Raw genomic sequence first — 17,657 nt, forward strand, 5'->3', positions numbered from 1 at the left:
TAATGCTAGTTTGCTGTTAATTCTTGGGTAGTTTAATGGGAGTTATGTGGGAGTTTGTGGAAGGTTTGGAATGGTTTGAAGGTTGGAATGTGGGTAGATAAAGTTGCTAAGAGAAAGCATTTATCTTTAGTTTAAAGTCTCTTTTGAGTCAGTTTGTTTTTCAGTTAAAGAAACCCAACCGTTTGTATTTTCATCTGTATACTTTTACAAGTGTGCAGCTAGTAAGGGGTTTCATATAAGGGAGATAATTCCCTATGCTCTTGGTGGCGTTTTCTTAGCCAGGTCAACTTCTGACTGCGTATACTCTGTGTGAAGCGTACTTTAAAGGGCCGCTGGAAACTGGGATATATGATTTAGGTTAAGCAGGTTTCAATACCCAGTTTTCTCCAATATATTTCTTATTTTTTATATATATATATTTCCAAAACTTTACTTGGCGGACAGCTCCCTCTCTCCCTCCCTTCCACAAGTGTCCCTGTGCCCTGGGAAATGCATAAAGGAACAGTATTGCTCTCTCCTGACTAACATAGAGACATCAGTTGTTATGCTGCTGCAACAACAACAAATATTTCCAAACTGAAAACCAAAAGGTTTACATTTTTGAAACAGGCAGCAGTTTCCTAGATTATTCCTTCAGATAGTGAGAAGTTAAGCTCGTTTTTATATAATGGCATTCACTGCCTGAAAGAAGGATCCTTGCGGGAGGGGATGGTCAGTGCTGCCTGCTTGAAGACAAAAAGGCCTACATTTTTCAATTTGAATGTTTTTGTTGCACGGAGCACATCATTTCTGGAGTACTTTTTTCAGAACTTCCCTCGTCTCCTGTCCACTCCCCTTACCCAGTTAGTCCAACTGTGCTGAGAGAGACAGATCATGGGAAGGCGCCTCCCCCCAGACATGCCATAAGAGACCTCCATGAATTTTGTACATGCTTACACACCGTTAACTTTGCACTACTATGTGGTACATACCACACAGAGAAATGACTCCAGACTGCAGTAATTCTTGATTAACTTCAAGCAACTGGTGTGATAACAAGCGTCTGGGGTCCCCAGTGTTTGCAGACAGCAGCTCAGTCTCGGGGCAATGCAGCAGAGGTGGTGAATTTACAGTTGACTCATAATCCTGAAAATCAATTCTGGAGTCTCCGAGGTCTGGAGAAAATACTAGTGATGTGAAAGAAGACAGCTTTGAGCCTCCACCCTCTCTTTGTTTGAAAATAAAATAAAATAAAAATGTGTTTTATTGGTTTTAAAGTGTAACACCATCAACATAGCATAAAGCCAAAAAACACACATGGAGTACATATTATTGGACTGTCAATTGCATAAACTAAAATTAAGGCACATGCTGGGGAGAAGGGGAGGACGCTATGGTCTGTCCCTTCTCCCCAGCTGGCTTTAAAGCAAGCAGGGGGAGAATCGCCCTGATGCTGTGCCCGAAGCTAGCGGTTCCCCCCCCTTACTTTAAAGCCAGCTGGGGAGAAGGGACGAACCATAGGGACTGCTAGCGCCGCACAGCTCTCCCCTTCTGGGCCCGCCCCCCGCTGCCCCTGCCTCTCGCCATGTTCAGCAAGAGGCAGGGGGCGGCGAGCAGCAGAGGAGATGCTGCTGGTTCTTCCCTGCCACCTCCGTTAGCAAAAACAAGCCTGCGGAAAATACGGTAAACAACAACAACATGGCCAATATACTCTTCTGTCTAAGGAAGTCAGATTTATCTAGCATCACGTAAAACACTTTATAAGAAAACTTCTTTGTAATATGGGTTTCTCCGGGGCCTCTGTGGCTCCCCACAGCTACTGGACCAAATGGATACCTCAAGGGAATGTGGTTTTCTACTATGGGAAATAATGTGACCCAACGCCCACAAAGAGAGGCTACAAAGGGCAGAGGGGATGAAGAGAGGAAAAGAGGATCTAGAGAAGGCAGGTGAAGACTAGAAATCTTTTTAGCTCATTAATATCCAGAAAAGAAACAAAAAGAAATTCCCATTTATCCTTGGTCCAGACAGTCATACATGCCTCATACCAATATCATACTCATATCAATGCAAATGTACCAAGATATGGGGGGTGGGTGGGATTTTCACACACAGTGGTGTACATTTTGTTTTTCCTTAATCCTGTGCATAATGTCATGTGGTAAAGGTAAAGGGACCCCTGACCATTAGGTCCAGTCGTGACCGACTCTGGGGTTGCGTGCTCATCTCGCATTATTGGCCAAGGGAGCCAGCGTGCAACTTCCAGGTCATGTGGCCAACATGACAAAGCCACTTCTGGCGAACCAGAGCAGCACACGGAAACGCCGTTTACCTTCCCGCAGGAGCGATACCTATTTATCTACTTGCACTTTGATGTGCTTTCAAACTGCTAGGTTGGCAGGAGCTGGGACCAAGCAACGGGAGCTCACCCCGTCCCGGGGATTCGAACCGCCGACCTTCTGATCAGCAAGCCCTAGGTTCTGTGGTTTAACCCACAGCGCCACCTGGGTCCCTCAATGTCATGTGGTAAGTGGTCCTAAATCACATGCACTGGTTCAGTGCAAGTAAAATCCCACTGATTTCCCAACACTTTAGACTGTGCCCATGGTGACTTTAAACCTTGAGTTACCAGAATTGCTAACGCAGGATAGATAGCTCTGTAGTTGCTGTTCCCCTGTTGCCTAGCTCCATTTATCCCGCTGCCATTCCATTTCCTAACTCTGTTTGTTCTGCTGTTGGCATGCTTAATGTTATAGATCTATTTACATCATTCAAAGCCACAAACTTATCTTTGAGCTCTCAGAATATAGCAGGATAGTAGCAGAAAAGAAACAAACCCCTCCCCCCAACAAATAAACATATATAGCACCTATGCTTCCAAACTAAAATAAAACAACTAAAGGCACACCGGTTAGCATGGTTTAAACAGGCCGACTAAATAAGAATATGTGAAGTATCTACTTTGCATCTGTTTTACCTTCATCCTCTTTGCTTTTTGTAGTAATGAATTCATGAATATCTGACTCCAGTCTCTCAGACCTTAGAGAATGCCCATTTATGATTTGGGGGGGATTGTCACTGAACACTCCATCTGAGGGCACCCTGGGTTTATAATCTTCACTCTGTGAGCTCTTATGTGTCCTGTCTAAGGACCGTGATCTTCTTGAACCTGACCTGCTACATACTGTTTCATGGGATACAGTCCATTTTTCAGAGGCCTGGGAACGATTCCCAAATCTAACTCCCTCTCTTGTTACCTCCTGTTTTGAAATTCTTTCAGACCAACAGCTTTCTTGCCTGACCCTGCACTCATTCTCCACCTGTCCCGTGACATGCTCTGACGGTTCGTCTTCTGCAATGGATTCCTCAGAGCTGGAACCAAGACTCATTGGGTTTTGCAAAGCTTCTATGTAAGACTTTCTAAACAATCGCTTTGTTTCGAAATACAGAGAATCCCGCCCTCTTTGACAAGGGCTGCTCAGGTCTGTGCTGAAGGATATGCTTTTGGGGCCATTCCTTTTCACTGGTGGAGGAGCTGCTGAATCTTTAAACAAATCAGGTGTCGATTCAGATGTCATTTTTGGTTCCTTGATGGCTTGCTCTGCAACTGAAAGTGCTCTTGGATTTGCTTCAACAGTTCCATGCTCAGCTTGGGTGGCTGGGGTTTGTATTTCAGCCTTGCTCCCAGGGCCATGATATAAATCAGAATCATCATCACCTTGATTTTCACATTTGCCTGCAAGCGGTACCTCTATCACAGTAGAACAGGTATCATTAGAGGTCGAACTCTCACGGGAGCTGCTGCTTTCCATTGTCTGTGTCATAGCTTTAGCATCAGGACTGCCGCTGATCAATTTTTCAAGCAGAGAGCTTTGGGAATATGTCTGCAGAATTGTTTCAGCTGTAGGGACAAATATAGGGTTCACAATATTTTCCCAAGGTGTCCTATATATGGCTGGGCCTGTAGTCAGCAAACAGCTCTGCAAAGGACAGCCATTCAGTTTACCGTTTACATTTTCCAAAAACTCTAAGGTGAAAATATATCCATACATGGTTTCAGGTACAACAAGCTCTTCCATTCCTTGCCCATGTCTGGAGAGACATTTTAACACTAGGTTGGCCGACTGCTTTCTCACCGGCACAATCTGGAAGTAAAAATCTCCTGGTTTTAAACGGGCTTTGTGGAGAGATGCCAGTTGCACTATGATCTTCTCATGGATGCACAATGGCCATCCTTCATGGTAAAAAATGAGGCCAGTATAATTGCTCTGTAAAAAAAAGAGAGAAAGCAAACTAAGTGGAATATATTTGCCTCGTATTATGCTATTAACATTCATGCAGATTTAACCACCTTTAGCACAACAGAAAAATAATTAATGTAGCAGTTGACTCATAGGAAAACAAAAAGACAACAATTAATTAAAAAGTTGTGTTCTATTTTAGAACCAACAAAAGTTTCAGAATCAATACTGTCTTATGAGTACAAATAATTAACATAGATCACAAAACTAGTCCTGAACATATTCCTCTGACTACTCATCCCTAGAAATGCTATATCACATTTTTCAAATATACTGCAGGGCTAGGAAAGATCCTCCACATTTTTGTGGAGTGACTGGTTTTGTTATCAAGCTGCCAAACCATGTGAATGGTAATTCATTACCAGCAAATTACCAGCTAGAATTTTCACAGGAAGCGATAAGCATCCCTTACCCAGATCATGTTCAAACATGGTGAACATGGCTCATATTATGAAAGCTTGCTCCTCCCTCCATATGCAGTATTTATAAAACTGACATAAAACAATGTTAATATTTTGGAATTGTTAGGATGGCTTTAACAGATATATCAACTATCTTGGTTGGGAAAACATTCTCATTCAAAGAAATAATGGAATAACTGGAAAAAGGTTATAGAACGAGAACGATTCTGGTTTGTGCTAGTCATTACTCTTGATTAAAACTGTCCTGGGACTAAAGAAATGTAGAAGGCCCATTCTATCCAATTCGTGGTAGAGAACCTGCATTTGCTAGTGAGCATAAAGTCATAGAATCATAAAATTGAAGGGTTGGAAGGGACCCCAAGGGCCATCTATATGCTGTAAGCCACCCAGAGTGACTGAGGAAACCCAGCCAGATGGGCGGGATAATAATAATAATAATAATAATAATAATAATAATAATAATACAGTGGTACCTCGGGTTACAAATGCTTCAGCTTACAAACACTTCAGGTTGCAGACTCCACTAACCCAGAAATAGTACCTCAGGTTAAGAACTTTGCTTCAGGATGAGAACAGAAATTGCACGGCGGTGGCAGTGGGAGGCCCCATTAGCTAAAATGGTACCTCAGGTTAAGAACAGTTTCAGGTTAAGAACAGACCTCCGGAATGAATTAAGTTCTTAACCAGAGGTACCACTGTAATAACTTCTAGTCAACAGAGAGTTTCAGCCAGTCCCCAATCTCTGTATGATAAATGTTTCCACATTTGTCTGGATCTTGTTCACAAGTGTACACCTAAAAATGTAATGTGTGAAGTAGACCTGTGATCTCCCAGAGTTAACAAAGGGATGCATCTTAGAAACTGAGGCTATAAAGAAGCATTAGGAAACACTCTTCGTGACCCTTTCCTCTTGAGGGAGAGCTGCTAAGTTCGGTGTACATAAAGATTCCATTGTTTCTTTTTAAATGAACAATATTGGGAGAGCAAGCTATCTGACGGAGGCATCCTGTCTCTTTGCCAAGAGTGGCATATTTCTGTCTCAGGTTTCCATTCACTGAGCAGTCATTTCTTTACTCATGGGCTCTGACAAGGGGATTTCCTTTGACCAGCAAGAGTCACCCTTTGGATCTGAAGAGGCTCAACTCCATTAAAGCCTTTTGTTTGGTTAATAATGCCAGGGTAAGGCAGGGGTGGGGGGAGCCCTAAAGCTTTAAAGCTTCACTGAATGCTGTAAGAATTAAAGGATTAGGCCCCATTCCCTTAACTTTGAAATTAGTAGCAAAAGAAAAATAATCAGGTCCCAACCTAAGTTTCACGTAAGTGAGTAAGGATTTTTGGAAGGCATTTTTGTATAAATACTGTGCCAGTCACATACAACTACTGTACACTCTTCCTTATAATACTGCTACAAAATGCAACTGAGAGACCATTGAGAGAGGTTGGGCTAAACAAGTAAGGTGTAAATGTATGTTTCATGCTACAAGTAGTAGATGAGGATTTCTTTAAACATCTATCCCAGATTTCAGCACCAAAAATAAAAGTAAGTAATCCAGGACTGCTGCTCATTTGTTGGAGCTTTGGGTATGAATTCAGGATCTAACACAGTGATGGGCAACCTTTTGAGGTTGGTGTGTCAAAATTCGCCAAAAAACCAAGCATAACTCGGGTGGAGTGTCACTTCGAGAAAAAAAAACATAATTTCGTGATATTTATAGTTTAAATAACAAAAATGTATAATTGTAATATATAACTGTATTTAATAAACCAAAAACTAATTGTTTAACCAAACCAAAAAACCCTTATTTATCACAAAGTGCCCAGAGTTGTTGAGCTTTTTGGGGGGAGCTGCTGACCAAAGTTTTGTAGGTTTTTTTGGGAGGTGCAAAAGTTGCTTTGCTTTTTTTGGGGGGGGGGTGCCCCAAAGCTGCTGCGCTTTTTTGGGGGGGGGGAGAGAACAGAAATAAATGGTGAATAATACCTTCGCTGGAACTAACACACAGCACCGACATAGTCTGCCAAAGTGCAAAAAAACCCCAGCACAGAACGGGTTAAAAATGAACACTGTTACACCCAATCATCGTCTGCCAAAGCGCCAGAAAAACAGCACAGAAAGGGTTGAAAACCAATCTCTGACTACCAGCAACAACAACAACAAAAAGGGATCCGGGTTTTAACAGCGGGGACAAGCTCTAGCGGAGACAAGCCGTAGGAGGAGCGGGAGAACAAATGGGGGGGGGACCAACAACAACAACAGCGTGAATGGGCTGATGGGGCGCGTGCCAGCAGTGAGGGCTCTGCGTGTCACGTCTGACACGCGTGTCATAGGTTCACCATCACTGATCTAACACAATGTTGACTACTATTAACTACATTCAGCTCTCTGAAACACCAATGTGCAGTAGGATTTCTCCTAAGTTGAAGATGATACGGGTGTGAGGAGAGCCAGGGAGCTTTCATAAGGAGAGAATGCAGAGTTAATTCACTGTGCCAGAATATGAATATGGTATCCTTGGCCTTTAGTGGAGTAAATGTTGACTTCGCTTCACTTTCCCTAGGAACCTCATGAAATCATAGAGGTGGGCTCCTTGGAGGAGGCTGGGGCACATGGAGAGCGCCCAGTGGGGGCAGGAGGTGGAGGCCCCCTCAATACTGGGGGGCACAGCCCCTTGCCCCAAATATTGGGGGGGGGGGCTGGAGCCCCTTGCACACCATATACCCACCACACCTGCCTGCATCACATGTTCTTTGGTCCTCACTGAGCTTCCAGGAGGCTAATCATCCTATATTCATGAGCACTTTCCAGCAAAACAATCCTGCAGTCCCACAATCAAGGCCCTATGAAGGAAGAGATTCTTCGTATGGTTTCGTTCAAACATTGCTATTGTGAAGCTTATGGTATTTGATGATTGCTGATGTAATGCTTTCGGCTCTGAACACATCCACTGTGGGGTCAAAATCATACCCTGAGGTAATAGCCTTTGCAGCTGTTCAAAAGCCAAATATATTAGTTTTCTGATTCATTCCTAAAGGAATGTGTTTATTGAAACAGACAGCAGGTACCCTTCAATGCCTCTCTTCCTCTTTCAGGTCTGGGCTGGTGTGTTGCATCTACCAACTACTAATTACCTTCTATTCTGGGTTTTCTCTTTTACTGTGTTAACCAAAATGCTATACCAATTTACTTTGTTTAATTACCAGGGTGCTTGTTGGTGTAACAACTGACCTATGTCATTACTCAGTAGGATAACTCACTTTACAGGTGCTTCTCAAGTACATTCACCTGCAGTTAGTTTTGTTTTTTTTCTAACAAGAAAAGAATCAACATATAGAAAACCAACAATTGAAAGTTTCTTTAGAGACCTCTGTACTTAGTATTAGTTGACTGGTGTTCACTTAGGATTCAAATAAAAAATGGCAGGGAGCTAAAAAAAAAAAACTTGACATAGCTGCCAAGCCTCCCGTTTTCTCCAGGAAATCCCCGTTTTTTCCCAGCTGTTCCTAGCTGAAAAAATGGATTTTTTTGTTTTTCCCCAGTTTATTCTGGTGCGGCAGCCATTTTGGAACTGGGCGGAGCATGCTCAGAAGCGACTTGATGCTGCTCTGCCCAGTTCCAAAATGGCTGCAGTGCGACTTCTGGCGTGACGGCCATTTTGGAACAGGGAAAGCAGCATCAAAAGTAACTTCTGAGCATGATCCGCCCAGTTTCAAAATGGCGGCAGCGCTACTTCCGGTCTGCTATTTCCGGCCCGGTCCCTTATTTCTCTGACAGCAACTTGGCTGGTATGAAACTTGATTATGTTAAAACTCAATTTAAATGTTTTGCTTTGCAAGAAATTATAACTTTGACTTTTAAAAAAGCTATGAAAAAGCTTAGAAAAGTAGAGAAATTCGGCAAGCCACACTAAAAGGGTATTTATGGGACAACCGTTCTTAGAGGATGACAGAAATCTAAATGTTACATTGCAGTGTTCAAGTATTCATTCATTAATTCAGATGAAACTACAAATCTTTTGACATATTAAGCACTAACAAGTTTATGGCATAAGGATATGTGGACAAGAGTCTAGCTCACAAAAGCATATGCCATTATAAATAATGAATCTTTTAGGTGCCACAAAACTCTTTAATCTTCAGCCCAAACAGCCTAACATTGCTGCTCCTCTGGAAAATTCACAGAATCATAGAATCTCAGAATTGTCAGAATCACAGAGACCCTGAGGGTCATAGAGTCTAACCCACTGCAATGCAGGAATCTTGTATTACATATTAATTCATATAACAAACAGCAAATTACATGTAGATGTGTGTTCAGAATGTGACCATAGCAGCACTTTGCAGTTCACTGAAACTTAACAGAAGTTTCTTACCAAGATTTTCTGTTTCCATTTGTCTCATGAGAGGCATTCCTTACTTTGGGATGGCACCTCCCACAGGCTGAGATGAGCAGGGTGCAAGTTCTTCGACCTCACCAGGGTGCCACCCACCCTCCCAGACTGGCTGGAAAGTCAAGAACCACTCAACCCCCACTGATGCTTCCGTAGAGATTCATGAGTCAGCAGTGTGATGCAGCAGCTAAAAAAGCCAATGCAATTTTGGGCTGCATCAATAGGAGTATAGCATCTAGATCAAGGGAAGTAATAGTACCACTGTATTCCGCTCTGGTCAGACCTCACCTAGAATACTGTGTCCAGTTCTGGGCACCACAGTTGAAGAAGAATACTGACAAGGTGGAACGTGTCCAGAGGAGGGCAAACAAAATGGTCAAAGGCCTGGAAACGATGCCTTATGAGGAACGGCTTAGGGAGCTGGGTATGTTTAGCCTGGAGAAGGTTAAGGGGTGATATGATAGCCATGTTCAAATATATAAAAGGATGTCATATGGAGGAGGGAGAAAGATTGTTTTCTGCTGCTCCAGAGAAGCGGACACGGAGCAATGGATTCAAACTTCAAGAAAGAAGATTCCACCTAAACATTAGGAAGAACTTCCTGACAGTAAGAGCTGTTCGGCAGTGGAACTTGCTGCCAAGAAGTGTGGTGGAGTCTCCTTCTTTGGAGGTCTTTAAGCAGAGGCTTGACAGGCATATGTCAAGAATGCTTTGATGGTGTTTCCTGCTTGGCAGGGGGTTGGACTGGATGGCCCTTGTGGTCTCGGTAGTGGCACCCACCCTGTGGAATGCCCTCCCACTAGAGGTCAAAGAGAACAATTACCAGACCTTTAGAAGGCATCTCAAGGCAGCCCTGTTTAGGGAAGCTTTTAATGTTTGATGGATTTCTGTATTTTAGAATTTCTGTTTTTTTGGAAGCCGCCCAGAGTGGCTGGGGGAACCCGGCCAGATGGGCGGGGTATAAATAATAAATTATTATTATTATTATTATTATTATTATTATTATTATTATTATTATTATTATCTTCCAACTCTATGATTCTATGATTCTATGAAATAAGGCCACAACACAGGCCACTAAAGCAATGAAACACAAGTACGTAAGAAAAGCCTGCTGGGTTAGGGCAATGGGCCATCTAGTCCAGCTTCCTTGTTCTCAGAACCAGATGCCTGTGGGAAGCCCACAAGAACAGCCTCCTCTCCATGTAGTTTCCAGCAGCTGGTATTCAGAAGCACTACTACTGCCTCTGACTGTGAAGTCAAAGCATAGTCATCCTGGCTAGTAGCCATTGAGAGCCTTATCTTCCGTTTATCTGTCTAATTCTCTTTTAAAGCCATCTAAGTTGGTGGTCATCACTTGTACCTGTGGGAACGAACTCCAAGGCTGCCGATTTGTTGCATGAAGAAGGGCTTTCTTTTATCTGTCCTGAATCTTCCAGTGCTCAGCTTTGTTCTAGTGTTATGAGAGGGGGTGAAAAAAACTTTTCTCTGTCTACTTTCTCTATGTCATGCATAATTTTATACACTTATATCATGTCACCTCTTACTCGCCTTTTCTCTGGACTAAAAAGGCCCCAATGCTCCAGCTCCTTGATGGTTTTGGTTGCCCTTTCATGAACATTTTATAACTTTACATTATCCTATAAAAAATGAGGTGACCAGGACTATACACGATATTTCAAATGCGGCCACACCATAGATTTGTATAACGTCATTATGATATTAGTAATTTTATCCTCAATTCCTTTCCTATTCATCCCTAGCATTGAATTTGCCTATTTCATGGCTACCACACACTGTCGACATCACCATTGAGCTAGCCACTACTACCCCACCAGCCAGTTCACAAATATACTGTATGTGAAATTAAGATTTTTTTTTTGTCCCAACATGCATCACTTTACATTTGTTTGCCTTGAACTACATTTGCCATTTTACCACCCATTCAACCAGTTTGGAGAGTTCCTTTTGGAGCTCTTCACAAACACGTTTTTGTTTTAATGACCCTGAACAATTCAGTATCATCAGCAAACTTGGTCAGCTCACTGCTCACTCCTAACTCTAGTTCATTTATGAATAAGTTAAAAAACACTGGGGGGGGAGCTTCCTTCTAAGTCTTTTTAAAAGCTTGTTGAAAGCTCAAATACACTATTGTCAACCAGATCACCTCTATCTATGTGGTTGCTGACACCCTCAAATAACTCTAATAGGTTTGTGAGACAGGCTTGCCCTTACAGAAGCCATGCTGGTTGTGTTCAGCAAGGCTTGTTCTTCTATATGTTTGGTTATTTTATCCTTAACAATACATTCCACCAGATTGCCTGGGCCAGACGTCAGATCTGTAATATCCAAGATCCAACACCCAGCTAAAACTTCACATGCACCCAGTGCCTGCAAAATGAGTGTAAACTACTAATACTGTGGGTTGTGTTTTGCACATATTCAACTTTCCTTAAAGGTCAATTCTTCCTTTCAACTAAGGCTTGCCTATCAATACCACTCAACAGGCCTTAAAAGTAAACAGCCATTGCATCCTAGTAAGTTTTACATAGCTATGATGTACTAAAATGAAAAGAAACCCTTCAAAATAAAGCACATACTACAACTGAAAATGTAGTGGTATGGCATTTGCTTTGTACGAAGAAGCTTCAAGATTCAATCCACAGCATCCATAATTTATTTTTTAAAGGATTTTAAAAGGCCAAGGTAGGACAGTTTCATATATTCATCATTACTTCTGATAACACTTAGGGCTCATCCAGGCTTCCCTTGCTTCACTGCTTTCTTCCAGGGAAACCCAATATCTACTGCTGAATAGGAGCAAATGTCAATTGGGTTTTCTCTGGATTGATGTTTGCTCTAATTTATCGCTAAAGAGTGGCATTTCCAGGATAAAGCAGTGGGGTTAGGGCCTAACCGCTTGGACCTATGCCAAGCAAGTGTGGGACAGGCAGAAAACAGCTCAGATTCACGCTTTCTAGGCATGGGACCCAGACAAGCGCAAGTATGAACGAACCCTGAGATTCTGTTCAGCCTTAATATGAGAGTCTGTGCAAGTACAGCATCCTTAAGCACTTTCCAGTAAGTAAGGATACTTAAGTGCTGTGAGAAATTAAATAAACAGTCAGAAAGGGAATTGTTTATATCTGGAAATAAGTCCCACAGAGTTCAACAGTATGTTCCCTAAGGAAGCATGCTTTAAATTGCACCCCGAGAGAACTGATATAGGCTCCAATCCTAACCCCCAGTGTGTGTTGCTAGAGAAGGTGGCGACTGAGTGGATATCCCAGTTTGTTGGCCTTCAGCCTTTACCGGCAGAGGGAAGGTTCCACCACAATAATAAATAAATAAATATTTATACCCCGCCCATCTGACTGGGTTTCCCCAGCCACTCTGGGCGACTTCCAACCAAATATTAAAAACAATACAGCATCAAACATTAAAAACTTCCCTAAACAGGGCCGCCTTCAGTTGTCTTTTAAAAGTAAAATAGTTGCTTATTGCCTTGGCATCTGCTGGGAGGGCGTTCCACAGGGCGGGTGCCACTACGGAGAAGGCCCTCTGCCTGGTTCCCTGTAACCTCACTTCTCGCAGCGAGGGAACCGCCAGAAGGCCCTTGGCGCTGGACCTCAGTGTCCAGGCTGAACGATGGGGGTGGAGACGCTCCTGCAGGTATACAGGACCGAGGCCATTTAGGGCTTTAAAGGTCAGCACCAACACAATGGAGGCCCCCACTGCTGGCGTGTCAGTAACCTGTGGAAGGGCCCCCAAATGGTGCTGGAGGTGGAACTGTGCCAGCCATCGTCTGCTGGAAGTTGGTCCGGCTCCTACAGAAGGGCCTAATTTGGGCCTCCACTGTTGTGACAGCAAGTGCAGCAAGCTGGGCTTCAGAAGTGGCAGTGAATCTACATCTTCACACCCCAGTTAGGATTGATTTGGAGAGAATATGTGGGGCACTGGGATCCACATGCTTTTCATGTTACTACTTTGCAGAACTTTCAAATCAGCATAAATCCAAGTTCTGATAATGCCTAGCAGAGTTTGGCACATAGCTGCCAAGTTATCCCTTTTTTACAGGGATTTTCCCTTATGCTGAATAGGCTTCCTCGCGAGAAAAGTGAAAACTTGGCAGCTATGGTTTGGCATACTATAAAGAACATTACTGCGAGCAGCAAAATTCACTGTGGTGATAAAATAAATAAAAAGAGGTTACTCTTTCATCTCCAATCTGTTTCCAGATTATTAGGAGACTAAAACAACCAATCTCTCATCCTTGCCCCCAAACCAGCAATTAACTCAGCTAGGAAAATATGCTGTTTCTACTGTATCAGCAGAGACCGTGATAGCTCAGCAAAAGAGGGGGAAAGAAATACTTGCTGAGGCAAAGCAAGAGCAGAGTGGCATTTGAGGGCTGAAACCTCTGTCATCAGGGCAATGAATAATAGTACACAGTTCATTGTGGAAACAGAACTGTCCTTTATGCGGCTACAATTAAACAGTCACTAAATCCCTTGCTCTGACTCCTGTTGAGCCTCAGTACTTTGCACAAACACTGGGCTATAAATTCTTTTGCCTCCCTACTGAGTTGCAGTCTGGGGGCTGTAAATCTTCAAGTGATTTCCTGAATAATTGCATTCCTGAGAGAGCCGCATTCACAAGGTGGGCAACCACTCTCTCCTTCCGCTTCACTCCCAGTGAAGAAAGTGGTCCTGTTCACAAAGAAGCCAGCTGAAGAATTAACTGACTTCAATGGATGAAGAATAAACTTGAAACGGTAATAATTAGGCTGTGCGTGCCTATGAACAGGGAAAGATTCAAGTACTCAGGTCGTATTTCACATTAAAAATATGTAACCAAAAATGTTTGATTGCTTGAACAGAGTTTTGTTTTCTATACAGTCATACCTCGAGTTGTGAACGTGATCCATACGGGAGGCGCGTTCGCAACTCGCAGTGCTGCGTCTGAGGACGCATGTGACGCAATTCAGCACCTCTGTGCATGTGCATGATGTCATTTTGTGTTTCTGCGCATGTGCGAGCACTGAAACCCAGAAGTAACCCGTTCTGGTACTTACAGGTTCGGTGCAGAGTGCAACCCGAAAACATGTAACCCGCAGCGTTTGCAACCCAAGGTATGACTGTACTTTTTATCATACTAATAATAATAAAAGTTGCTCAGCTTCTGAACCAAAATTTCCTAATTATCTATTAGCAATTTTGATTTACTGCTGCCTGAAGCTTGGACAGATGCATGTTAAAATGATTAGCTAGATTTGATTGTTCTCTAACAAACCAAGGCATTTCATAGCTTAAAGACAGTTTCAACTAAACCAATGATGTCAAATATCAAGCATAGTCCTCAAATACCCAGTACTATGTACACACTACACACTACAGTTCTGTGGAAGCACAGGAAAAGCAAAGCATGCAGTACTATGTGAAGAATTCAGATTTTCAGGACAGATAATTTTAATATGTTTAGTGCAGGTTACGCACAGTTATGCTTATTTGACACAAATGAGGATCGGGGGAATTGTTTAGTACAAGTGGGACTAGGCAAGTTCCTGCACCAGCAAATCAGCAATAAGCAAGATTATCCATAAAAAGTAAGACACTGTGCACTTTCAAAAAGCTTTTTACAAAACAGCTCACAAAGGACTCCTGAGTAACCTTAGCAATCATGGAATAAGGTGAGAGGTCCTCTTGTGGATTAGTAACTGGTTGAGAACCAGGAAGCAAAAAGTAAGAATAAATGGACAGTTCTCCCAACAGAGGTCCACCCCGTCAAGGAATAGGAAAGCCAAGTTTTCTGATAATATGAAACTGTTGAGGATGGTTAAAACAGAAGGCGATTGCAAAGAGCTCTGAAAGAATCTCTCAAAACTGGGTGAGTGGGAATCAGGAAATCAAATGCAAGTCAGTGTAAGCTGCTGCAAAGTGATGCACACTGGGGCAAAATATCTCTCAGGAAACAGAATGAAAATACAACTGCCAGTATCGTAATAAACAAATCTATGATGTGATTGCACTTGGAAAACTGTATATGGTTCTGGTCACAAAGGAAGGAAGAAGAGACATGATAGAGGCCTAAAAAATTAAGCATGGTGTGGGGAAAAGTGCATAGAGAAACGTTTTTCTCCCTCTCTCATAATATACTAGGACATTTGAGGCAGATGAATGTTTGAAGATTCAGGACAGAGAAGAGAAATAACTTATTCACACAGTGCATTGTTAAACTTATTGAATTTGCTGCCACAAGAGGCGGTGATGGCTTGAAGGGCTCTAAAGATGATTAGACAAATTCATGGAACATAAAGCTATCAATACTGGCCATTTTGAATTATGGTGCTGGAGGAGACTCTTGAGAGTCCCATGGACTGCAAGAAGATCAAACCTATCCATTCTTAAGGAAATCAGCCCTGAGTGCTCACTGGAAGGACAGATTGTGAAGCTGAGGCTCCGATACTTTGGCCACCTCATGAGAAGAGAAGACTCCCTGGAAAAGACCCTGATGTTGGGAAAGATGGAGGGCACCTTGCCGACAAAGGTCCGTATAGTTAAAGCTATGTTTTTCCCAGTAGTGATGTATGGAAGTGAGAGCTGGACCATAAAGAAGGCTGATCGCCGAAGAATGGATGCTTTTGAATTATGGTGCTGGAGGAGAGTCTTGAGAGTCCCATGGACTGCAAGAAGATCAAACCTATCCATTCTGAAGGAAATCAGCCCTGAGTGCTCACTGGAAGGACAGATCCTGAAGCTGAGGCTCCAATACTTTGGCCACCTCATGAGAAGAGAAGACTCCCTGGAAAAGACCCTGATGAGATTGAGGGCACTAGGAGAAGGGGACAACAGAGGACGAGATGGTTGGGCAGTGTTCTCGAAGCTACGAATATGAGTTTGACCAAACTGCGGGAGGCAGTGCAAGACAGGAGTGCCTGGCGTGCTCTGGTCCATGGGGTCACGAAGAGTCGGACACGACTAAACGACTAAACAACAACAACAACAACTGGCCATTTAAAGAAGCCAACCCCAGAGTTGGTCACGACTGGACCTAATGGTCAGGGGTCCCTTTTTAACCCTTTTTAAGAGTTACCTTTTTAATCAAGTTCATGCTAGACTTTCAATGATTTACTCAAATTCTGATGCCCATGCAAAGAACACACACAAATTATCCTACAATCATAAATCATTTTTCTTACCCTCTTATCATTTATTGACCCAACAATATAAATTCTGTAGCTATATATATATATATATATATATATATATATATATATATATATACCCTCCTACCATTCTCCTGAAATGTACTACAGCACAAATTCATGGAATTATATTCCAAACAAATGCAAAACTCGATGCTTCGCTTTCCAGTGTCTTACTAGAATGAACTTTCCCATGGTTATCTAGGGTTTCATTTTGCCCAGCAGTTAAAAGATTAAACAGCATCTTATTCCGCCCTCCTCATGATTGGATAATGAACAAAGTGTCTCTGTTTTGCCAGAGCAGATACAAATATACTTACACAGGTTTCCCGCTGGATACACTGTAAGACTCTCTTGGCAGGAACAAGGAAATCAATTAGACATCTGAGACCATCTCCGTTATAAAACTTTTCAACAATGCTGAAAAGTTGCCACAGAACAGTAGCAGCTGTGGCCTCAAAAGGTGGATATAGAGAGGAAAGTGTATTCTGGATATAAATATCGAGGGATTCAGAGTTCTGAAATAAATAAATAAAAACCACAGTGTTAGGCAATAGGGAAGAAGTGTAGATTCTACACAGAGAAACAGTATTAACTGTTAATGCCCTGGTTTTCAAAACTGTGTCACAGCAAACCATGGGGTTCCCCAGACACTTTCCGGGGTTTCTTCAAAGAGAAAATAATGAATAAATGTACCCAAACAACAAGTTTATCCACCACTACCAACCACCATCCAAGGTGCCGTGTCCTTTGGAAGAGAGAGGACAAAACGAAAGCTTGCAAACCCTGGAAACAGAAAGACCCTCACACAGATCGAATTCCATCCCCCCCATTTACTGAGAGCCTAGGACCTCTTTGAGTGGATTACTTTCCCAAAATTATTATTATTAATTTATTACATTTATACACCACCCTTCATCCGGAGATCACAGGGTGGTTTTTACAGCATAAAAATGCAAACACAAAATACACATCATAGTTAGAACAACAACAACCCAACAGCCCCCTTCAACAAACACAGAGGTTGTTTAATCAGCCCAAGGCCTGGTTATAGGGGAACATTTTCACCTGGCATCTAAAGGTTAATGTAGTGAAGGTGCCCGGAGAGTCTCCCTGGGGAGAGCATTCCACAAATGAGGAGCCACCACAGAAAAGGCCTGCTCTTGTGTTGCGAGTAGTAACAATAACTTTTGTCCCATAGCTTTCACCAACAAAAGTTGTGATACATCTGGTGTATTGCATATTAATGCTTTTGATTTCCTTGCGTGTTCCACAGCTGCAAAGCCCAAGGGGAGTAACTGCAACTGCTTTCCACACAGTCCCATTTCCAGTCCCTCCTGCTTAAAAAGGATCATGCAGCAGGTGA

At 42.6% G+C, this 17,657-nt stretch overlaps 1 protein-coding gene across 3 annotated transcripts in view; it reads right to left on the minus strand.

Moving 5' to 3' along the window:
* Positions 1 to 17,657, minus strand: part of PLEKHG4B (pleckstrin homology and RhoGEF domain containing G4B) — a 123,606-nt gene that overhangs the window by 56,456 nt on the left and 49,493 nt on the right. For all 3 annotated transcript variants that reach the window (XM_088654928.1, XM_088654929.1, XM_035134775.3), the window contains 3 exons: positions 16,612 to 16,809; positions 2,957 to 4,247; positions 972 to 1,166 (listed from right to left, as the gene is read on the minus strand). In XM_088654928.1, the coding sequence (XP_088511054.1) occupies positions 972 to 1,166; positions 2,957 to 4,058 (1,297 nt within the window). In that variant the 5' untranslated portion in view covers positions 4,059 to 4,247; positions 16,612 to 16,809. The remainder of the gene's footprint in view (positions 1 to 971; positions 1,167 to 2,956; positions 4,248 to 16,611; positions 16,810 to 17,657) is intronic.

Source organism: Zootoca vivipara, chromosome 12, assembly GCF_965207765.1.
Source record: "Zootoca vivipara chromosome 12, rZooViv2.hap1.1, whole genome shotgun sequence".
NCBI lineage: Eukaryota > Metazoa > Chordata > Lepidosauria > Squamata > Lacertidae > Zootoca > Zootoca vivipara.